This window comes from Lissotriton vulgaris, chromosome 1_1, assembly GCF_964263255.1.
Source record: "Lissotriton vulgaris chromosome 1_1, aLisVul1.2, whole genome shotgun sequence".
Classification (NCBI taxonomy): Eukaryota; Metazoa; Chordata; class Amphibia; order Caudata; family Salamandridae; genus Lissotriton; species Lissotriton vulgaris.
The window spans coordinates 1,482,570,248-1,482,593,107 of record NC_141685.1 but is presented as its reverse complement, the minus strand read 5'-3'; the positions used below and the strand labels follow the sequence as shown (position 1 = coordinate 1,482,593,107).

The window sequence follows — 22,860 nt, the reverse complement described above, 5'->3', positions numbered from 1 at the left end:
TCTTTGCTTTATGTCTGCAAAGCAAGGCAATGTGTTTTTGCTTTTTAAAGCGGTAAGACATCTAGCTCACCCATCATGAACTTCTTTAAACGTTTTCCTTTTACTGTGGTGAAGTCCCCATTCGCCTGCTCCCATTCACTCCCCATCTCTCCCTTTACTGTTCCTTTCCACCCCTCTTTGTGTCTGAAGTACCGCAATCTAAAACCGAAACAGCTTAAGCAAACAAACCTTGCTTTTGTCCTTAGTATAGGGCCTCACAGCAATGCTCCGATTACTGTAAAAGGAATGACTGGGTTTATTGTGCTTGTTTTTCTTCTTCCCTGTTCTTGTTGAATCCCTTACCATTTGTAGATATGTTTTACTGTGCCACACAAACAACAAAGAAGCCATTTTCTCCTTTGAATTGATGTTTTTGACCACAGATGTTATCCGCTTTTGTCGTGACAAGTGCTTTCTTCTCACAAGTTTATTTTCACTAAGACATGGCACAATTGTTTTCTTTATGTGATAGGATTGTTAGCCAAATGTCTTTTTTTTAATTTAATTTTCACGCATAGGGAGATTAACCTATTTCCTCAAAATCAGGGGTATTGTTTTAAACAATTTTCATTGCCTGGGTTTGTGTTTGAGTGACTGCGAGGGTACCTTGGACGTGAGTGTTTGTTTCCAACACACTCTTCAATTTTTTACAGGACTTTTACGGGTTCCACAGCTCAAAGACTGCTGATCTGCAGATAGGGAGGCCCATGTTGCTATGTGTTTTATGTGCAGAGCTGAGGGTTTTGGAGCTGAGGCCTTTGAAGCTGGGGACCCCCATTCTGGTCGCAGGGGCGCCACAATTCCTTGTGATTGTGGTGAAATGAGTTAATGTGCACATGTAAAAAAAATCTGAATAATCAAAGCCTCCCCTCCACAATGCAAGTAAAAGCAGTATGGGAAGCACAATTTCTTCTCTCAAGTGGAATGGACCTTGTAGGTGAGGGCTTGTTTGTTTACTCTTATTCCACCTTGAACACTAACATAAGATGTGTACAAGGAAAATGTTAACCCTTTACTTATTTTAGCTTATTAGCTTATGGGTGTCCAAAAAGTGACGAAGGCAAGAGGGCACCATATACATTTAGCTTTAAATTTACCTTTATTCCACCTCAGAAAATGATGCATTTCATTTGTTATGTTAGACAGCATTATTATTTTTTTGTTTAAATTTGTTTATTGGGTTTTTACATTTGTTATGGCTTTTCGACTCTGTACATCAGTTCAATACTTTAAAACATAGTTACAAGAAGTACAAAGTACTCTTGATCATCAACGTACATTTGGCTGTTTCACAATATGTTACCTGTTTAGTCTGTGCCTACGTGCATTTTGTTGTAGTCTGCACGCTGTTCTTACCTCGTCAGCAATTCTGTGTCTTGGTCAGATGGAGCTTGCCGCCCATGGGCGTACATGCGTTTTTCGCTGTTGTGTGGACTACCCGATGTTGTCATGCCTATTCTTGCCTATATGCGTTCCCAATAAATCATTGGTGGAGGTGTCCGCCAACACAAATTTACGAACTTTCAACTGTGGGGGTAAACTATGGAGAGAAGAAAGGGGAGGGAGCTTTCTAGCCAGGCATCAATAGAATCGATCGTGTAGATGATATCATTCCATTAGTAAGGTGTGAAGGCATGGTAGTGTGTCCAAACGTATGCAATAATTGCGCCCCTTCTGAGGAAATAGGATGTTTGCGGGTTCCCTTTAGTTCTTCCTCCCCGAGTGTCTCTTCCTCTGCTTTCCCCCCATTTTTTCATAGCTCCTATCCATTCTTTTTCAGTGGATCCCGTGGGGGATCTCCAGTGCATGCCTATCCCCTTTTCGCTACATAAAGCGGCACTGTATTTTTCCGGTCTTCCGCCTACGGAAGATCCCGGGGGCACATGCTTCCCATGTGGACATAGTCGTGATGTTTGTTGTTGCCCTGAGTATCCTATGAACCAAGTCCCAGTAATCGTGAAGGGTGGGGCAGTCCCAGCAAATGTGTTTGAAGTCCGCTTCAGGGGTTTTACATCACGGGCATGCAAAGTGTGTGTCTGGGCAGAACTTATGGAGCCGGCGCGGCGTGAGATAAGCTCTGTGGAGAATATTGAACTGTATGTTCCGAAATCGCGCATTCCTGGAAACCTTTTTGGGGTACTCTAAGGCTGTATTCCATTCTTTGTCATTAACTACCCTTTCTATGTCCGTTTCCCATTTTTGACGCAAGGGCTGAAGGGAGGGGAGGATCAGTTCCCGCACATCTTTATAGAGCCAAATGACCAGATGTCGCCCCACTCCCATGTGCAAAATGGTATGTATCACTGGGTGCGTCGGGGGTTCTCCTACATTGGGGTTCCTGTACAGACGGCTACTATCTATAAGCTGTCTGCACATTAAAAATTGCCCGGGCGGGAGATTGTATTGTTCAATCATCTGGGCATACGTTTTGAGCTGGCCCTCCTTAAACAGGGACTCTACCTCTGTGAGTGCCAGGTCAGTCCATACCTGGAGGGCACCTGCTGTGTAGTATTTCTCTTCTTTAGGGAATCCCACCAGTGGCAGCAGGGGTGAGTATGGGGACCTACCCTTAGACATGCAATGTATTCTCATTATGCAGGTGCGGGCTATAGACACCTGTAGCGATCGAGTGCGCACGTGTCTAGTGCCTGGTAGCAACAATCTATGGAGTTCCGGCAGTGGTGTGTGGCCTTCCACGGTGGTGGTCTCCCTTGTGTGGCACCCTGCTGTCCATTACTTCAGGCACTGGAGCTGGGCCACCAGGAAGTATGGCTCAAATGATGGTGCTCCCAGTCCCCCTTCCGCCGTGGGCAAGTATAATGTTGATAGCGCAACCCTGTGTCAACTTCGACTTCCCCCCAAGATCAGCTCAGTAAGGAGACTATCCAATTCCTTAAAGAAGGATTGTGGTGGTATAACTGGGAGGGTAGTGAAATTATATAATAGCTGGGGGACCATTATCATGTTCGCTAGCGCCACTCGTCCTGTGGGGGCTAGGGGCAATGTTTTTCAGAATCTCACCGCCAATCGAATCCCCACTAACGCCTTACGATGGTTCCCATCATATAAATCCTCGGGGGTGTGGTGCAACCTCACTCCCAGATATCTGGGCGCCTCAGCGTTCCACGCAAGTGACTGAGATCCAATCTGTACTTCAAATTGGGCAAAGTGAGGGTTCAACGGGTATATTGTGGATTTCTCCCACTTACCTTTAAGGCCTGAGGCGTCCGCGAAGTCTTTGAGTGCCCTACAGATAGATGATAGGTCTCGAGTGGCGTTGCGAACATAGATCAATATGTCATCTATATAAAGACGCACAGTGAATTGTGTCCGCTAGTGGAATTCCCCATTCCTTCCCTTCCGTCTCAGGCGCATGGAGATGTATTTGCCTATTCTGACTCGAGAGGTGAGGCTTGTGTAAAGGAGCTTTGTGTATGCTAGCAGGTCCGGTCCGATGTTGATTTTTCTGAGGACCTACGAATAAAATATGGCCACAGGTGCACATCAAATGCCTTTTCGAGATCTAATATTAGGCACGCCGCATTGGGGAACTGCATCCTTGATTTGTCCTGTACGTGGAATAGTCTGCGAAATGTTTGCGATGTGTTACGTCGTGGGACGAAACCGCATTGGTCCGGATGGACCAAAGGTGTCAGGATTTGGGCGAATCTTTCTGCTAGTATTTTGCCTAGTATCTTGCAGTCCGCGTTGAGCAGGGTAATCGGTCAGTATGATGAGGGGAGCGTTTGGTCTCTCTGCGCTTTTAGAAATGTGACTATGGTCGATTCCCTAAGGGATCCTGGTAGTTCCAATCTATCTAGTGCGTTGTTGTACATGGTGACCATGTGTGGGATCAATTGGGCTGAGAATGTGCTATAATATTCAAGTGGAAGGCCATCCATTCCTGGGGCTTTGATTCGCGCTAGCGCCCTAATCACTTAAGTTACATCTGCGGATTTAATCCTCTTCTCCAACATTTTTTTTATCCGCTTGTGGGACCTGGGGTAGTGGTAATGAGTGTAGATATTTAGTGGTTGCTTGGAGGTCACCTTGTCCTGGGGATTGATAAATGTTGGAATAATAAGTATGGAAGACGTGTAAAATCTCGGGTTGTGAATATTGGAGCGTACCTGTCTGATCTCTTACCTCCGTGATTGGTTTCACCTCTGGGTCCTGTCTGGCGAGCCAGGCCAGGAGCGTCCCTCCCCTGTTGCCCTCCGGATGTACCCTGGTGGCATATACCCTAAAATTATATTTGCGGAGGTCTCTCAGTGTTTCCGCATGAGTTGTCTTGGCCCTGGCCACTTGTTCTGGGGTGGCCTCACCTCTGTCCTTTTTTTTTTCAAGAGGTTTGCTAATGCGTGCTATGCCCCTTGTAGTGCCTTCTCTAGTATTCTATGCACCTGTACTATTTGTGATATGCAATGCCCCCTCGCTACAACCTTTCAGGCATCCCACTCGAAGTTGCCGTTCCCGCGTTTAATGTGAAGTGTTCCTAAATATGTTCCCCGTGTTCCTGCCTGAACACCTGGTCTGTGAGGCACTCTCGCTGTAACTTCCAGGTGGGTATGGGGGGGGGGTGAGGTGGTTTTCATCTGATGGTCAGTGTGTGTGCATCATGATCCGATAGCACCCTTCCTAGATAATCTGAGTGTTGTACTCTGAGGAGTAGGGCAGTAGAACTTAAAAATCTATCAAGACGCACCGTAGGTTGTGGGAGGTTGAGTGAAAAGAGTATTGTTTGGTGGTGGTGTGTCGTGCTCTCCACGTCTCCGTCAACGCCCAGTGTTACACCCATATGTTGAAGAGGTCGGTTTGCTTGTATATTGGAGAATGTGCTGGTGGGGGTGGGATCTGTCCAGGTTAGTGTCTAAGACGCAGTTGTAATCGCCGCCGAGTATCCACGGGATGAGTGTGTGATGAGATAATGTTCTTGTAAGGCGACTCCAAAATTTGGCCTGCTCTTCATTAGGGGCATATATACTCCCTATTAGCAAGGGTTACCCATCTAATAAGCCCTCGCTTATCTAATACTTGTGTCTGTTCTTTAAAGAGAGTTCCCGGCCTGATCCAGACTAGACTCTCCCTGGCGAACCCCGAGTACCCTGTGGCACAGATGGTATCCCTCCATTTTTTGCGTAGGCGTTCTACCTATGTCGCTGTCAGATGAGTCTCTTGCAGGAGGGCTATGTGTGCCTGTTGGCTCTTTACGTAGGCATGAACTGCATAGCGTTTGCTCGCCGTATGCATTACCCGCACATTTAGCGTGATAAATTTGATGTCCGTATTAGGGATTCTCGTGGTCATGTCTGCAGTTGCTTATATAGATGTCCCTTCTACACTGTTCCATCCTGACCTTGTGTCCCCTCCTGCCGCACATCCACCATCCACACCCTCTATATTGTCCTGACCGTTCACTCCCACAGGGGTTCTACGGAGGTGGGTTAAAAGGGGGAACCTGAAATCAAACTTCTGAAAACTTTCCCAACTTAAGGGGCCTATTGCTCAAAACAACAAGTCCAAACTGTACATCTCGTACTGTCTTTAGTTCGTTACGTGAGGGGCGTGGTTAGGCTTCGTCACTGGGGTTCAGTGCCATAGCTGCCCACTCCATGTTTCAGAAGTGTGTATGCTTGCTGATGACCGTTCTTCTTCTCTGCTTTTCGTGACGTTCGGCGACTGGCGACGTCGTGGAACGTTCTGGTTACTGTTGTGCTGTGACCTCTTGCATCTGGCATGTGTCTGTGGGTCAGATGGTGTGGACTGGGATGGGGGGCCCCCTCCCCCCTCCTGTTCCTCCTGTATCATCCGATTTCATCATGTTCATTATATCAGTGTATCAGCCGTTTGTGGGGTCACCAGCGGTGGTGTGACCGAGCCCTCTCGGGAGGTATGTGCATCACTGAGTTCCTCTTCTGACGTGAAGAGATGCGGGCCTCGTTCTCCTTCCGAACTGGCCCCTGTCTGCCGGGTCACTGCCGCTGCCTGCAGGGCCCTTCTGCGCTCTGCTATTATTTGTTCCATGTCGGGGGAGCTCCTGGTGTAAGAGACCGATGTATGGGTCAGTTGCATGAGAGTGATCGGTTTAGGCTGTTGTCGCCTCTCATTGGGGGATCGTTGATTTTGCGTGGCTTTTCGGTCGACCGGCTCTCCTATGTGTTGTTCCACCCAGTTCCTTGCTTCGGCCGGATCCGCGAAGAAGTGCGTGGATCCTCCATGAATGATCTTAAGACGGGCCGGGAATAGGAGTGCATATTGTATGTTGTTTTGACGTAAGGTGCGTTTTACTGCGAGGAACGTAGCTTGTTGTCTTTGAACTACTTGAGAGTAGTCCAGGAATAGCATCACCTGTTTGTCCTCCACTCTGAGGGTTCTCGCTTGCCTGGCTGCTCATAGCACTGTATCTCTGTCCTGATAGTGAAGCAATTTGAGCAGATACGGTCTGGGTGGAGAACCTGGAAGAGGCTTCCGGGCCGGAGCCCTGTGTGCCCTCTCTACCGAGAAGAATGGTGATAGGTCCTGCGCTTGGGTGAAAGTTTTGATCCATGCTTCTATGTACCATATGGGGTCCACCCCCTCCGACAGAGAACCTGGATGTTGCTCCGGCGAGAGCGTCCTTCCAGGTCGTCTGTCTTATCTTCCAGGAATTTCACTTTGGACTGTAGATCTTTGATGGCCTCCTGATGTGACTGGATTTGTGGTTCCACGGTCTGTAATGTCCTTTCTCTACTCTATCTGCCAATTTTCGATGGTCATCTCGTAACAGGTTGAGGTCCGTGGCGAGTTTGCCGAACTTGCACTCCATGGTCACTCAGGACTGTTCTATTGCTGCCAGGACTTTGTCAAGCTTGGCAGACATGGAGTCCGATTGCGGGGGCTCCCAGTTGTGCTTCAATTCCTAGGGGCATGGGGAGGACTGTCTCCCTGTCGTTGGGCCTGGCGTTGTGCCTGTGATCCGTTGTCTCCCCATGTTCGTGCTGGTCAGATGTTTATCCCTCGTTGTAGTCTCTGTGCAGCGCGCTTGGGACTGCCTTGTAGATGGCAGCGCGGACCGCCTCTCCCCTCTCTCTCAGTGGATCCTTCTTTTTCTTTGAGTAGCGTGAAGACACCTCTGCGAAGTCTCAATTTTTGGCAATGACTACTGCTGTCAATATCAGGGAATGGTCTGTACCGGCTCTCTCAGCTTTCTCCTCGCGCCGCCGGGGCCAAGGTATTCCAGACTTCCGAAATACTGCGTGAGGGGGGAGTCAGTGTACAGATGGCGTTAACACTCTTCTTGTGGTCTCACCCGCTGTCTTATGACTCCACAAGTATTCATGAGCGCACTGCGGGATCCCGCCACTATCGGTGTGTGACTCTTCAGGCCTTTCCTGTACTCTGTAACTGAGGTCCGCGCCTGCAGCCGTCTGGGAGCGCGTGACCGGGCAGAGGGGAGATCGGGGGATCCGCTTCCCCTGTCATGGTGGTGTCTCGGGAGGAGGGGCCTCTCCCCCACAGCGTCTTCAGGGTTCATGCTCCTTCCCCCGCATGTGCTCACCCTCTGCGTCGCCATCAGTCGGCGAGTCCCGCCGTCTTATACGGGGCCGGGGGCCATCAATTCAGGCTCTTGGCACTGTAGGGACCTCGGTTGGTCCGGGACCGAGGGACACGTCAGCGCTTCTTTTTATTGGGGGAGGCTCCCTCTCCCGTCCTGGACCGCTACTGTAGTCTCCCCCTGGGCGTCCCTCCTGTCTCATCCCCCCTGCGCCTCCGGTCCTGACGCTGATCAAAGAATGGGGGTCGTCCGCTGCACTCTGACAGCCCGGGGGCTCACGATGTATCGGGCAATTCTCTGGCTTGACTTCGGATTGCACCGGGGTCACAGGACTATGTATGCGGGCCTTAGAGTACCCTTGAGTGTACTCACTGCGGTGTCAAAGCGTCTTGGATTCTCGTCTGGGTATCTCTTCCACAGCGGTGCTGAGGTCGCCTCTTCGCTTAGTGGATCCCGGGCTTGTTAAGACTCCCCTCACCCATTCCTCCAGCGCTGGCCGAGGGGCGTTGCCATTTTGAGTTGGTGCTGGAGGTGGCAGGCCGGTCCCATATCTCGGAGCTCACGTTGGTCGGGCCGTGATTTCGAGGGCCGCAGGGAGCACTGCGGTCAACAATAATTATTGCGCTGATTTTCGCTGAGGTTCAGGCATTTTTAGCTAGGCTATATCATGCTCGAGTCGGCAGCCGATCGGAGCACTAAAGAGGTGCGTCCGCCATCTTGGCTGGCTTGGCCATGCCCCCATGTTAGACCGCTTTAAACAATAATTGTGACTACACCTCAACCACAACATAAGGTTTATTCCCCTCGAACAAGCTGCCTTTTAATTATTTTGTTAGAAATCTTTAAATAATAGTTTTGACTGCACAAACACAGGAAGTGTGCAAGGCATGTTACCCTTCTCTTATTTTAGCTTAGGGGTTCTCTAAAAACAACCAAGAGAGCAACATTTACATTCAGCTTTAAATTTAACTTTATTCCACGTCAGACAATGCTGCCTTTCATTTGGTATGTTAGACAGTCTTAAACAATATTTGTGACTGCACCACAACCACAACCTAAGTTTTAGCTCCCTCAAACATTGCTGTCTTTCATTTGTTATATCAGACAGCTTTAAACAATATTTGTGACTGCATCTCTCTCACAACCTAAGTTTTATTTTCAACTTTATTGTGCCAAAAAACAAGCTTCAACAACACACTTTCTTGCTATGCTTCTAAAATCAAGTAGTATTCATTCTTAGCTCAAGCACACATGATGTTACCACATTAGGAGTACTGCTTGCCTGTTACACACACGCTCTGTTTCAGCCATTTCTGTTGAGGTAAGGAAATATGCTTCTCATCTATCTTCACTTTCAGTGTTAGAGGGCACATTTCTTTTATCTGTTTTACATGTGCACGTTAGTTAATTTGCACCATAATCTCAAAAAATTCCAGCAATTTAAATTAGAATATTTCATAAATTAAAATTAAACAGTGCTTTTCACTATACATGATGCATATTTACGATTACACTACCCATTATCCACCTTCCTTATTACCTACCACTATCCATCCCATTCTCTCTATTAAGCACTCCCCATAAAAAGTGCAGTTTTTACTATATCATAATACTTTTTTTAGACAGCCGTTCGGGTTGCTACTTCCCTTCTATTTTACGTTTTAATTCAAAGCTCCCACCATCCCTCTTACATTAATAAATTACACAACAATAATGCCTGTTTCATAGCAATTTAGAATAAACCTTTAAACATACTGTACAACCACAGTGCTGTAAAACTCAGCTACAAAAACGAAACTCACAGCTCTCACAGAGGCAAGACCTGTTGGCTTTGCCAGTGCTTGTTTTATCTGAAGGCATAGCTCAAATTCAGTTTTCACGCAGACGGCAACTGAATACATTGAGCAGATATCCTGTGTGACTTTTGTACACAAGGGCACACTTCACATAGAGTTTGCATGGAGATAACCGCCCCAAGCATAAAGTGTATTATGGATGGAAAAAGTACTTTTCCCCCCATTTCTACCTACTAGTATTGAGCCTGTTTCCTGTGTATCGTTATACTAAGTTAATTGGTTTGCAGTAAAAAAATATGCATTTGGTTTAGTGAACATTACATTTTCTATTACTTTAAATGGTGCATCATGTCACATCCATTTAGGTCTTATCAGTCCTATCTTTTTTCCAAATAATTTGAAATGTATGCCATTTACTGGAACATTTTGTGTACATTATCTGGACTCTGCTGATGAACCTTGAAACGTGAGGGAAGTTACTTTGCATTGATTAGTGCTCTTTCTTTTTCAGATATATATTGAACCTATTTGTGCAGCTGTTGAAGTTGCTCCACTGAACTCTGACCTGCAGTTAGCTGCACTTAGGGTGTTAACTAACATGTCGGTTACAAACGAGTACCAAGACATGATAGTAAAATCCTTACCTTGCTTTCTTCGTCTGTGGTCTCATGGAAATGAAAAGACGCAGGTACAGATTTTCTATTTCAGTCTTAAATCGCCAATTTTTTCAAACCTTTTGTATGTATACTGCTACTGGATTTTTCTTTATGAATATGAACTCTAGTGCCTGTTCGAGATGATTACCATGATAACAATAATGTAGTAAGAACAGTGGGACTGACTTCACAGCGCCTTTACCCCACCTACCCCCACAGCTCCACAGTCAGAAGCAACGTTATACATGTGCAGCTTTCTAACCCTTTAGCCATCATAGCCCCTCAGCTGTATTTTATTGACCTAGATGGAGGTGCTGTTCCACTCTGCTCAAATGAATGTCTGATTCCCTTGGAAGCTTCCCTGGAGAACTGATAATCTACCTGAAGAAGGATTCTTCTGCCATTGTGCTGGACCAAGGTTACCATCATACCTACCCTAGGCTTACTACGACCCCTTCTTTTCCAGTCCCTAAGAAGATCCTCTAGCAGTGGGTGCCCTGTTCAAACAGCAGTGACATTGTGCATCAAGCATGTTGGATAATGTTGCCTCAAACAGAGTAATACAAAAGGGGAATTTTACCTATGCCTCTGATACTAATTGAAAACCAATTAATGCATGAAGAGAGATAAACCAAAATGTATTAGTTTACCCTGACACTTGATTTATGTCATTTACTTTTTGTTGAGTTATAAAACTTGTAACATTTCGAGCCAGAGAAAGAACATCATCAACTTCACATTATACCATACACCATTGTTGAAACAAGAAAAAAGCAATATATACAATAGATGTGTGAAAAATAAACATACAATACAAATGTGCTCTCAAATTACAAAACAAATCAATATGAACAAATCATTAAACAGTTGCCAAGGGACAGTACAAAAAACTGCGGTTGACAAATGAATTAGATTCCCAGGGGGTAAGCATTATTTGATACCAACCACATTCCTGTTCCAATATTACTATATTGGGATATTGTTTAACACAGGGAATGTAACAAATGTCGATGGCACGATTCCTTTAATGAATAAATGGATGCCGACGCGTTTCGAGTCTCACTGTATTAGTCACAGGACTCTCATCAGGGCAGGATGAGTCATATCCATACGAACTGTTTATAGAAAGAAAAAGGGAGGAAGAACACTTTTAGAAAATGGTCCTCTATCCAATCAAGATTGCTTTTAAAGAACGCATCAAAAGATGCAGCATACCTTAAGAGACCAGGAGTTTGCTGGTCTTTTTAGGATGTCATCAATTACCGTGGGTATCAACCTGCAACAGAGTGAAGTACTGTTGAATGTACTGTATCAAGAATATGGACTGCAACCACAGTTGCGGGCGGATTGAGAATCTAATAATTTTACCTTTATTCTATAGGTCTGGCGATACATCCAAATAACCTCGATGAACGAGTTGATTTTACTCCCAATGTCTAATATTGTTTATGTATCTGAAAAGCAATGTTAAACGGCGTGTGAATAGAACAGCCAGGGAACAAAACTGATTTCCGACCCAATTAGCGCCGCGGAAGAAAGGAAAAATTAGCTTACTTGTGAAAATACGTCAAATAGGCGGCAGGTGGTTACCGCTATCAGATGAATGACCAGAGTCTGTGTCCTACGAAGAGAACGGGGAGCCTCAAACAGAGTGGCATGTCACTTGCGGGCATCTAGGGTTATCTGCTTATGAGCATATACAGTAGACAAAGCAGACACAAGTAGAGGATGGACGGAGCGCTGAAACTTTTCAGACACTCACCCCCAGTCACAGATCTGGTTTGAATCCATCATTGTTCTTTAGCTCACTTCGCCACGCCAGTTCAGACACAGCCATATGCACACCAGTCTTGACCCTGTGCCTCACAGTCAAGCCCGAACTGCCAAACCAGGTCTTCATATACTGTAGACACAACGTTGTATTTGTACACGAGCAAGCCAGAAAGGGCAGGTGAGCAATGCCACAGTTTCTCTAGAATGGAGTGGGTTGTGCGTGGGTGAATGCCATCTCCTTATTGCCCTTTCTTCTTTGGTTGGGTGGAAGTCTGGATCATCAGACGGAGCACATCTAGTGCCAATACTGGCCACTGAATGCATGAATTCCTGTGAGTTTAAAAGGAAAGGAACGCAGACTTCTGTGGTTTAAATAAGGGGATTGTCAATTGAGTCCGTCCCTAGTCGTGATTAAAACTTTTCCCACAGGTCTAATGTGTTGGGAGCAGAGCATATCATCTGCAAAAAAACAAGATATTAGAAGATGTTAATCTGCCTGGATAAAAGCACTGACAATACAGTTAAGAGTTTACTGTCTTGTTAATTTTTTTATCACAACCTTTGAAAACTCTGTTGTGAATATTATTCGACATATTTGAGGAACTCACAGGAGATGACATCCCCAAGGCGTATGATTTCAGTGACTTCACAGGAAATGACCACACAATCCAATGTATGCACATTGTGTGGAATAATCGGTTACTCTAGCCTATTTAAATAAATACAAATACCATAATTATCTTTGAAGCGGACACAATTACGCCGACTATTTCGAAATAATATAATCAACTACCAAATCGTCATAAATGTAAGCTGTTAACGTTCTCTAATTGGTACACTTACCTAACCCACCCAAACAGACAAAATGCCCCATACTTTTCTTAGTGTACAACCATTATGTACAATAGGGTGCCAGTCTACATCAGATAGATGTACCTGAATGAAACAAGAGTGGCTCAAAGACATGATGAGATGAATGTAAAGCCCCCAATATGTCTCTAAAATCTCCTTAACCGTACGTTCACTGTGCAGTACTCAGAAACCTTTCCCCACATTAATCACATGCCACATATTCTCCTTATTTATATGTTCAGGAAGAATCAAGGCACCACAGCCAAAGATAAAATATCACTGTAAATCTTACCCATATTCAGTGCAAACTGAACGATGTCCACAAGCATAGGAAAATGTTTGTTTGTTAATATTAGCTGGTCCCTAGAAACAGCGACAGGGTAAAAAATGCCCCATTTAGATACCACCAGGCTAAAATTGTCCATGGATACAGAACAGAATACTTTGTGTCCTGACTTTAAAAACCCCTCAAAAGATGCAATAACAGGATAAACATGTTCTTACATGCGAGGATGAGATTCATATGCTCCTAGATTCTACATAGGCGTAAGCATAAAAATGACAGATAATTAATTAGTGGGAGGCCACCTTACACAACCGTCCATTACTAGCATACCATTCTTAGCCATAAACACCATACTCTTGACTCATGTGATTTTGCGGTTCTTTTTTGATGTGCCTGATGGGGTTCACAAAGGAAAAAAGAAATGTGGGCCAAAGACAGTCCGTATGTTGGAGCCATTCAGTAGAATGAATTAGACTTGGTTCAGGGTTTTCAAAAAAAAGAATCCTCGATTTGAGGATGGACCTAAAAACCTTTCTTTTCAAACAATCACCTGGCTGCTAGCAGTCCAATACAGTACTTGACCATCCCATGCGCTTAGTACTTCTGACTTCGCATCCCTGGATGGCGATAGTCAATGCCCACCTGTTGCACCCCCAATGGGAGACTGGTGTAGGAGCTCACGTTTGGGCCCAGTAAGAGCTGAAGCATGAAGGCGATTCCTACCAAAGTTGATTGACAGTCTGAGGGCGCTGAAGTAAGCAGTAGGCTGCTTAACGTGTTTTCAAAAGTCCCTGATTAATACATAAATAGTAATCTTCACTTTCAAGCTTGCATAACACTGTCCCCAGATACAATGGCAGAATAAAAATGTTCATAGAATGCAAAATGCCAAAATATGTTATGTGCCCTGCAGGTACAGTACCTGATAGCATTGCCACCAGATATAGTTTCAGGATAGCATTATCCGCATACAAAATCAAATATACCCATAAACTGCGCTGTTATAAATATACTCCTCAGAATCCACCTTGATAGATGTTCCCATCCGTTTTTGTCATTTGAAAACTAATCATGAGAAAAACAGGTTAGCCATGAAGTGATGAATGCTGGAATTCATAAACCCTCTGATGCTGAGGGTGTTGTTTGACCTTTCTTTGAGCATCAGCAGTAAGGTGAAGCTTGATCCATAGAGCACATCAAGCTATGGAACTTACCTCCTGGCATATTAATGCCACGAGTCATTGAGAAAACCAAAACGTGGTGTATGTAATTACATGTTTAACAGCCAATTTGGTTATTGTGCCTTTATAAATATAGTATTAAAATGAATATGTTATGATGCAGAAATGATAATGTTTTATTGCCCTTTTCTCTGAAAATGTTCTCTGATGGATTTTGTGTCCACCATGATTCTTTCACCTCTCTTTTCAATAATCCATCTGGCTGGATCAGTTTCTGATTTCATGCACCGAAGTGTTTTGCGTAAATATGAGTTCCTAGCTCTTTGAGGAAAAAATAGAAATTGAAATATATTGGCATTCCACATACTACACATGTGCTGTAAATGTGGAACCTCAAGTGGATCTTCCAAAGGTTCCAGTGCTGGACTGGAAACCAATGTTGGCCTCGGCAAAAAAAAATGTCATCTGCTCTACACTGCAGGATCTCAAAACTAGGAAGGGACCAATAGGACTTTCTTGGTTGGGTCATGGCGGTCTATCCAGCTCTGAGAGCAGAATGGCACATCTAAAACTGGATTGATGACAGACCATGCGAGTGCCAGAACTACCACTCTACCTAGCTAAGTTTGACTCCAAAAATTAGATGAGTATTTAAAAAGGGACTTGCTTGCATTTTCACACCTAGGGACACCCTGAAGTAATGGAGTCTTTGATACACTTGTGTGTCTAAAATAAGGCATCCTGTATAAGGCAGCAATGGCTAGTTCTAGTGATGTTCTGGGCCAAAATGCACTTGTGTATCGAATATATTTTTCCTGTTTAGCTAGTAATGCCCATGGGAAAAATTTCTTCTCAGCCACTTAAGCATCAGATGGCGCTTTTGTGGCATGATGCCACAGCTACAGATGATCTAAGAAGAGACAATGCATATTCTTTTTTAAAGTACTTATTTTTCATTTATGTATTTATGGTGGAACCTAGATGGCGGACAAGTAGGATACATTTCTCCTGCCCTCCCACCCATCGCTGGCCAAACAACTGTTAATTTTGGATTAGATAACCCACAATTAAAGATCCAGTGCACTGTGTCAAGCTATTCCTGGCTGATGAGCCCTAAATAGAGCGAAACCAGTTCTGGGTTGCTTGTATTCCGGATCAGGAAGGACATGGCCTGGCAGTCCAGGCTGGGCTGTTCCCATTGGAGCAGGGTCAAGACTAATTTGCTCATAGCTGGGTCCAAACTGAGGTGGCATCGGGAGCAAAATAACAATGTACAAGGATGCAGCGCTGAGTAATCAACAGTTGCTGAGATGAATTAAAGCATTCCGTACATCATTTTATTTTCACTTTAGTACACCTATTTCAGTATTCCATAAGACATATGCCCACCTCGATCCCTTTTTTGGGACGCCGGCACTATTAGAAAGAGGGATTGGCGATGGAGATACACCCCACTGTGATGTCAGATAATGTGCTCATCTCTGTGATCTGCGCTTCCCTTTGACAGAGGTGGTCCCAGGGTTCTTGAGACTGAGATAGTAATACAGGATGACCAGCATAGATTAGCTATCCAAACCGCCATCACACAATTTATGGACGAGAAAAAACAAAGGGTAGATCAACCGCTCCACACTCTGGAAAACACTCAAGGTGGTTCTACGTGAGCAGCTGAGCTTATAAATATAGCTGCCCATGAAAACAAACTGAGGAGGGACAGACGGGCCGAAATATAGCAGTCAGTTAAATAACTTTCGACGTGGGCAGCTGAGCTTATAAATATAGCTGCCCATAAAAACAAGCTGAGGAGGGACAGACAGGCCGAAATATAGCAGTCAGTTAAATAACTCGAGCAGGTACACATGTGTACAAACGCCCCTAATTCATAGTGATATTTGACAGCCCCTCAGGAATCTATCTGTGCCCCCAGGACCTAGGCAGAGCAGCGTATGCGACGACTGGCTGAACCATAAATACGATGTGAGTGGAAAGAAAGAGGGAAGGCTCTTAGCGCAAAAAATGCAGGAAAAGATTAATAAGGAACAAGTGCATTCCATAAAAAACATGATTGGTCACTCCCTCACAGCTAGCAATGCGATTTCCAGGAAATTCAGAGAATTCTATCAAACACTCTACTATGCTCACAATTTGCCTAACATGCATACGCCCCTACCTCATGTGGTCATGCCTTCTAAAACTAATGGTTTCTCAGGCTGAATCCTTCGATGTAATCATCTCAAAAGAAGACGAAAGAAGAGGCTATATCAGCCATAGCCAGATTACAATATAAGAAGTTTCCTGGTTCAAATGGATACCCTACATACTTCTGTGAGGCATTTTGCCACACCTTAGCCCCCACCCGAGCCTCTTCACCTCATTTGTAGATAGAGGGGCACTGACCCTATCCATGTTTAAAGCAGCAATAGTTTTAATACTCAGAGTAAAGATACCTTCATGAGCGGTTCTTATCACCACATTTCCCTTGTCATTGTAGATGTCAAATTGTGTACTAGTGTTCTAGCAACCACATTCGGTCCTTGCATGAAGAGTCTCCTCGACCCTGATCATTTGGGCTGGATTCTGGAGAGGCCTTGCTCAGACAATACCACAAGAACCTTACCTCTAATAGACAAGTTCCACGGATCCAAGACTAACACTTTACTATTCACCTTTGATGCGGAGTAAGTGTTAGACAGGGTCCATTGGCCTCATCTCATAGCCACTCTTCTGGAATTCGTACTTGGTGATAGATTCCGTAAATAGGTACATTGTGGGTATTCCTCCCCGGAGGGACAAATTCGAATCAATGGAGTTCTGCCAACCCCATTCCTTATACAGAGAGGGGTATGTCAGGGTTGCCCCTTATGTCCCACTTATTCGCCCTGTACATGGAGCCACTAGCACAATGGGTTAGGACACTGGACACAATAAAAAAGCATCCAGTTAGGGCACGGGCAAAGCAAGATCAGCCTGTATGTTGACAATGCTGTCCTTACCCTCAATGCCAGCAGTAGTGGAAGAGATGAAGATGTTTGGTGAGATCTCGAGGTTCAAATTAAATGAACAAAAGTACCAGATTCTCATCCTCACAGTGCCAGCTTGCCAAAAAGAGACATTGGGAGCTCTCTTTCCAATTACCTGGGCCCCTAAACAGATTTTATACTTTGGGATTCAGTTGACTAGCTCCCTGCAGACAACTATGAAAATCAACTACAAAGACCTTCTCTGGCAAATCGGAGGTGGTTCATCACTCCTAGGCAACTAAGAGGGTCTCCTGGTTGGGAAGAATGTTATCTCTTAATAACAGCGCCTCAGCATGCATTATTTCTCTTTCAAGTACTTCCTCTACAACCTCCCCCAAATGTGCCTCAAACCGTAAAGCGAGATGCAGATACCTTTATCTGGGCAGGCAAAAGGCCATACATGTCACCTGTGCACTCGAATAGGCACTCACAAGAGGGATGTCTGGGTATCCCCAAACATGCTGCAGTATTATCAAGCCGTCAGCCTCAACCCCATGGTGAAGTGGTATAGCGATCGCAAAGAAAAGCACTGGTGCTTTATGACACAGGGCCTTCCATCTTGGTTTCAGCTTTCTGCCTCTGCTGCATGCCTGCTGCAGGGGTCAGTTGAGCACTAGGAGCTAGAAAGGGCCGGCACAAGCAGCTGATGTATTAAAAAAACATTTTAAATGTATGTTGTGTACGTGCAAAGAAGAGTTTGTTTTGAAGGAGCCTGTGTATGTGCGAGCAAAAGTGAGTGCGAGTGACAGAGGAAATGAGTAACAGTAACTGCAATAGCGACAGATTGAGAATGAATAAGTGTGAAGAGCATATGAGTGAGAGTGACACTGAGTGAATATAATTGTAAGTGAGAATGAATGAGAAATTGAGTCAATGAGAGCGAGTAATGGTGAGTGAGAATGAGTCCGAGTGAGAATATGTGAGACTGAGTGCAAGTCAGTGAGAATGAGTGAGAGTATTCTAGAGGAAGTTCTTGGCATATGTGACACCCATGCCAAAATGCTGATGTTAGCATATTGGAGGTATTAGTTGACATAAGGAAAAACACTTTTTGCATATGGGTAGGGGGCAGCCATGACAAAATAGAGGTACTTGATTGAATCAATGGCAATATTCTGGGACTGGCATATTGTATGCCATTTTTAGCATATGGGCACACCGATGGCCCATAACAAAATTGTAGTCATGAAAATAATTTTTAACATATATGGGCACCAATGGAACGGAAATTCTTGCGCTGGCATAGTGGAGGAAAATTCTTGGAATATGGGTATCTGCAGAAACATTGTGGTCCTGCCACATTGGAGGTAGTCCTTGACATAAGGGCGGGCAACATTGGCTTTTGAGAGAGGGGTATCCATGATAAAATGTTGGCCCTAACCTATCAGAGATAATTTTCCACATAACTGTCACCCATTGAGGTGGCTGTTTGACCTGTATTATGTCACGATATGACAAATGTTGAACTCAGTACTTGAGATTGTTATAAATGCCAATAAAAATCTATACAACAACAAAATATCTCGTATCCATGGCATATGGATGGTGGCAATCTCAAAATCCTGGCATTGGCAAAATGTATATGATTTGTGCCATAAAGGGAACCCATGGCATTTGAAGGGTACACATGACAAAACGTTGACTTTGGGGAGAAGCTGCTGGCGAGCGTTTGAGTACATCAGCTTGGCCCACCATGAAAAAACTTGAATATTTAATGAGTGCCTTTTCAGAACCTATATCTTTTTAGCAAATGTATGTGACAGTTGTGCTTTAAAATACACAATTTGACCCAATTTTTCCAAAATGTTATTGTGGGTTTGTTCTCCTGACTTCTCGAGAGGAAGTTAAACTTGCTAGCTTTGCGCACACACAAACACTACAATTCAGTATTACGCCTCACCACATTCAAAGATCACCAGCCGCCATTCGAAGGAAGAGAGTTCAGTATACAAGGAAAAGCAGCAGAAAAGGCCTTTGCAGACAGTTTTGCATGGTACACCATGTCCCTACTCCTCATCTTTCGGGACCCTCCTCAGAGACAGGTAGCTTGGCTTCAGACAGGACAGTGCCCTGCAAGTTGTACACTAAGTTTTTAAAGACAATCCTTATGTACACTAGTAACGTGTAAAGTGCGAAAAGGCTGGTCCTGGAGCAATCAGCTTTCGGATGCAAGAAGTCATGCAGGCTCCAATTTCAAGCTCAACTTTTAAGAGAGAGAGAGATCTGATATAAGGAGGCCAGATGGGATGGCGTAATCTCCATTCATTCTTCAGTGTCTGGACTATGTAGTAGACGTTATTAAGAGATAACAGGGGCCTGATTCTCCATTGAAGCTAGAGTTTGAAGGAGCATTACGATGCTGATCTTCGTAGCATTAATTGCAGCTTTAGTTTTGGGCTTCTGGCAAAGGTTTGGATAGTCAATTGGGAAGAAATGTCCTCTGCATACAAATCTGTGGGTGCAGTGCCTGGAGAAAGAGCACTCAAGGCAATATCTCTTAGGACCTAAGCTATGACCTAAGACTTAGGTCATAGCTCTTCAAAAGTTTCCAGCCACATGTCATCTCCAGTCAGCATCTATGTTCTTCTCATCAGTCTCTTATGCTCCCTGCGAACCCGCACTGGCATGTGCATAGAAGGTTTTGCTTGTGTCACCAGATGGTCTTGTAGGTACAAAGAAATTCTTTGTGCGGCTGACAAACACCGAGTTAATTTTGCCCACATTTTCCTGAAAATTAAAAAATGGTGATGAACAATTGCAAACACTTTTGCATGTGTTATGTGTGGGTGCAAATTCGGGTCAAAGTCTAGTTTGCCCTTGCTTAAGTTAGCAACGTTAAAAATACTGCTTTTCTGCAGTTTCAACTCAATTGTAAGATTATAAATAAAACATTTTGTATGGATAAACTAATAACTGGTTGATACAATACACCACTTTGTCGTTGAGAATTTTGCAGGGTAAGCAATTATGTACACAGTCAGCTCAATTTGTAAACCACTGTACTAGTAAACATTTCAACTATTGCCTCACATTTATGTTTGCCACTTTATGAGATCATGGGCTTGTTCAGTAATTCGGGTTTAGAGCGAGGCAGAAAGGAAGGAATTACTGTAGCTTGAAATGCAAGATGACGAAATCTCTTGTCGAGGGATCGGCCTAATCTTAAACTGACTCGTTCTCATTTCATTCATAAGTGTTAGTTAATTATTCCTCCAAGGTGCACAATCGCATTTGGTATTTTATTACGCCTTAAGAATTGTTTCTCATTTCTGGTTTCATACTATAAATTACCATCCAGTTTAGCTCCAAGGAAGCAAGATTCAAGCAGAAAAGATAATTATAGTCTCCGCCGTTGTGAATACATCATCACCTCAAATGATGTACTAACAATTACCAGTCTAATAACCCCTACATGTTTCACCATAATGTGTCATGACAAAGTTATGGGCCTGATTTTATACATAGTGCGTTGTGTTTTTTTACCCAAGCCATGTTTTCTGAACCAACCCTGTTTTTATTCTAGGGACTAAAACTGATTTCCAAGTTGGTTATCTGCTCAGTGTTATCATGTATCCTTAAACGGAGTCTATTGTTCCTTCAATTTTGTCAGAAACAGCAAATAACAGTAGTAAACTGGTTGATTAGAGCAATTTAGCTAAGAAGGAAAAAACATCGGACTTGTAATTATCAAGCTGAAGTTATTTAAAAAATGTAAGAATCAAAATAAAACCTACACCTTTTATTTTTTATTTTATTAGGGATGTTCATTTGTACAAGAAAAAGATATATACATACAGTAATCTAATAAAAAAATAAAACAGCGAGAAGTAAACATACCAGGACGGGTTCCCTAAGCAAGCGCCAAGAAACCCACTGCGGGTAGCTGTGCGCTATATAAGCTCAAATACATTTACATTTACAATAGTACAGTGCATTCCGTTTATCACCTGTGAATCAGCCATATATCAGTATTAATAAAGTCCCTTTTGTAGCTTCAGTGATAATCTAGTTGGAGGGGATAGTACGGGATGAGAGGAGCTGGGTGACAAATGTAAGTTTCCGTGGTTGCCGGCGGAAGCTCTGTGGTCAGCTGGGGTTATACTTCTAGTGTGAAAATGATAGAGAGGAGCAAAGAGAAAGAAAGGATGATATAAAGGAGATAAGGGAGGGGCGAATGGGGGAGGGGGATATCCCAAGTGCTATGTGCCCCATTATCTAATTTGGAGTGGAGTCTGCTTGCATTTGAGTGCCTAGGGCGGACCAAAGTAGTCTTGATTTGCCCTGACTGAAGTTTTGGTTGAGGATAATGTCAGTGCTTCTGAGGAAGCAGGCCCAGGCCTACCAGATATGGTATGAGATAGATTTGCAGTCCTTCCAGTCACAGAGAATAGTTTTGCCACCCAGTGTGAGGAGCAGGTTAAATAAGAGGAGTTCTGTTGTGCTGAGCGTGGAGGTTTTGGGGAGAGCCCAGAGTCCTACAGCTATTAGCACCTGGTCCAGCACAACATTACAGTGGAAGATGCTGTTTATCGTTTTGTTAATGCTTTCCCAGTAGGACTGAAGCATTGGGCAGTAGAAAATCATATATTCGAGGTCGCCCACATCTGAGGAGCAATTCCAACATTAGTTTGAGTTTAGCAGGGGTCTAAAAGGATCTGTGTAGTAACCAGTATTTACACTGAAGTATGACGGTGGAGATCTTGAGTTTGGTTGTATGCTTCCAGACAAGCTACCAGTTGTTTTCCTTTACTTGAGTATAGCCTTCCTTAAGCCAGCCGGTATACCATTTGATTTGGTATTTGTGAATGGGGTTAGAAGCTAATTCCTGAAGTGTTTCATAGATTTTTGAGGCTTGGTGGTCTCGGGAAGATAGAAAAGTACGTTTATTAAGAATGGATGGGTTGGGGGAGGGGGGTGTCCAACATGGCTGTGAAGATGGTCGCATAAGTGCGAGCTCCGGCTGACTGCCAAAAATTATCCGGAGTTACTCCCGCCTGGTGGCCTTTTGAGGCGAACTGAGGGTAAGCTTGGGACCCTCTCGATACCTGGGTCCTGAGGCGCCTCTTCCACAGAAGCTGCACAGACTGCGGTAGGGCTGCGAGGGGCTGAAGGAGCCGGATCCGCATCGCTGGGACACCTGGGTTTCGGACCAGGGTGCGAGAGTGAGCCACGGGGGAGGGGTTAACACACTCTCCATGAGTGCCATTCATTTGCTGATTGGAGGGACCTGAGGTGCGTTTCTGGAGCTATGCCTTAGCACAGAACAGGATTTCTCTTCCATGCTGCGGCAGATCACTCAACTGAGGGTAGTTGGACTGTAAGGCGGTTACATCACCCACCCTTGTTGACTCTGGTCTCAGGACAGCTCAGGGGCCCGGGCCTCCTCCTAAGGAGGGACTTCCCTTTTTGCTACGATTACCTAGTTGGATATTAAGGGCCGCACAAGAACTTCAGGATTGCTTACCCGGACAGGGTCACTATCACTGCTCAAAGAGCCAAACCTCCCATATATTTCAGGTCTGCCTTTCCTAGGCTTGGCTGTGCAGGATAATTTGCAGCATTCATCGTATCTAGCTTCAGGTGGGGGTAGGATCTGATTGAAGACCTGTTGCTGGGCGAGGCGACTCTCCTTGACCCATTACCAACTAAGAGTCACTCCAAGCAGTATGTTGCCATTCCTCTATCCTCCTGGGGGATCCAGGCTACTGATACATTAATGGGAA

General features: G+C 44.5%; 1 protein-coding gene across 2 annotated transcripts in view; it reads left to right on the top strand.

Moving 5' to 3' along the window:
- Positions 1-22,860, top strand: part of ARMC10 (armadillo repeat containing 10) — a 166,115-nt gene that overhangs the window by 82,621 nt on the left and 60,634 nt on the right. Inside the window, exon 4 of one of the 2 annotated variants that reach the window (XM_086967344.1) lies at positions 9,881-10,057. The exons of the other annotated variant lie outside the window; for it this stretch is intronic. Coding sequence (XP_086823470.1) covers positions 9,881-10,057 — 177 coding nt within the window. The remainder of the gene's footprint in view (positions 1-9,880; positions 10,058-22,860) is intronic. 2 annotated transcript variants of the gene reach the window in all.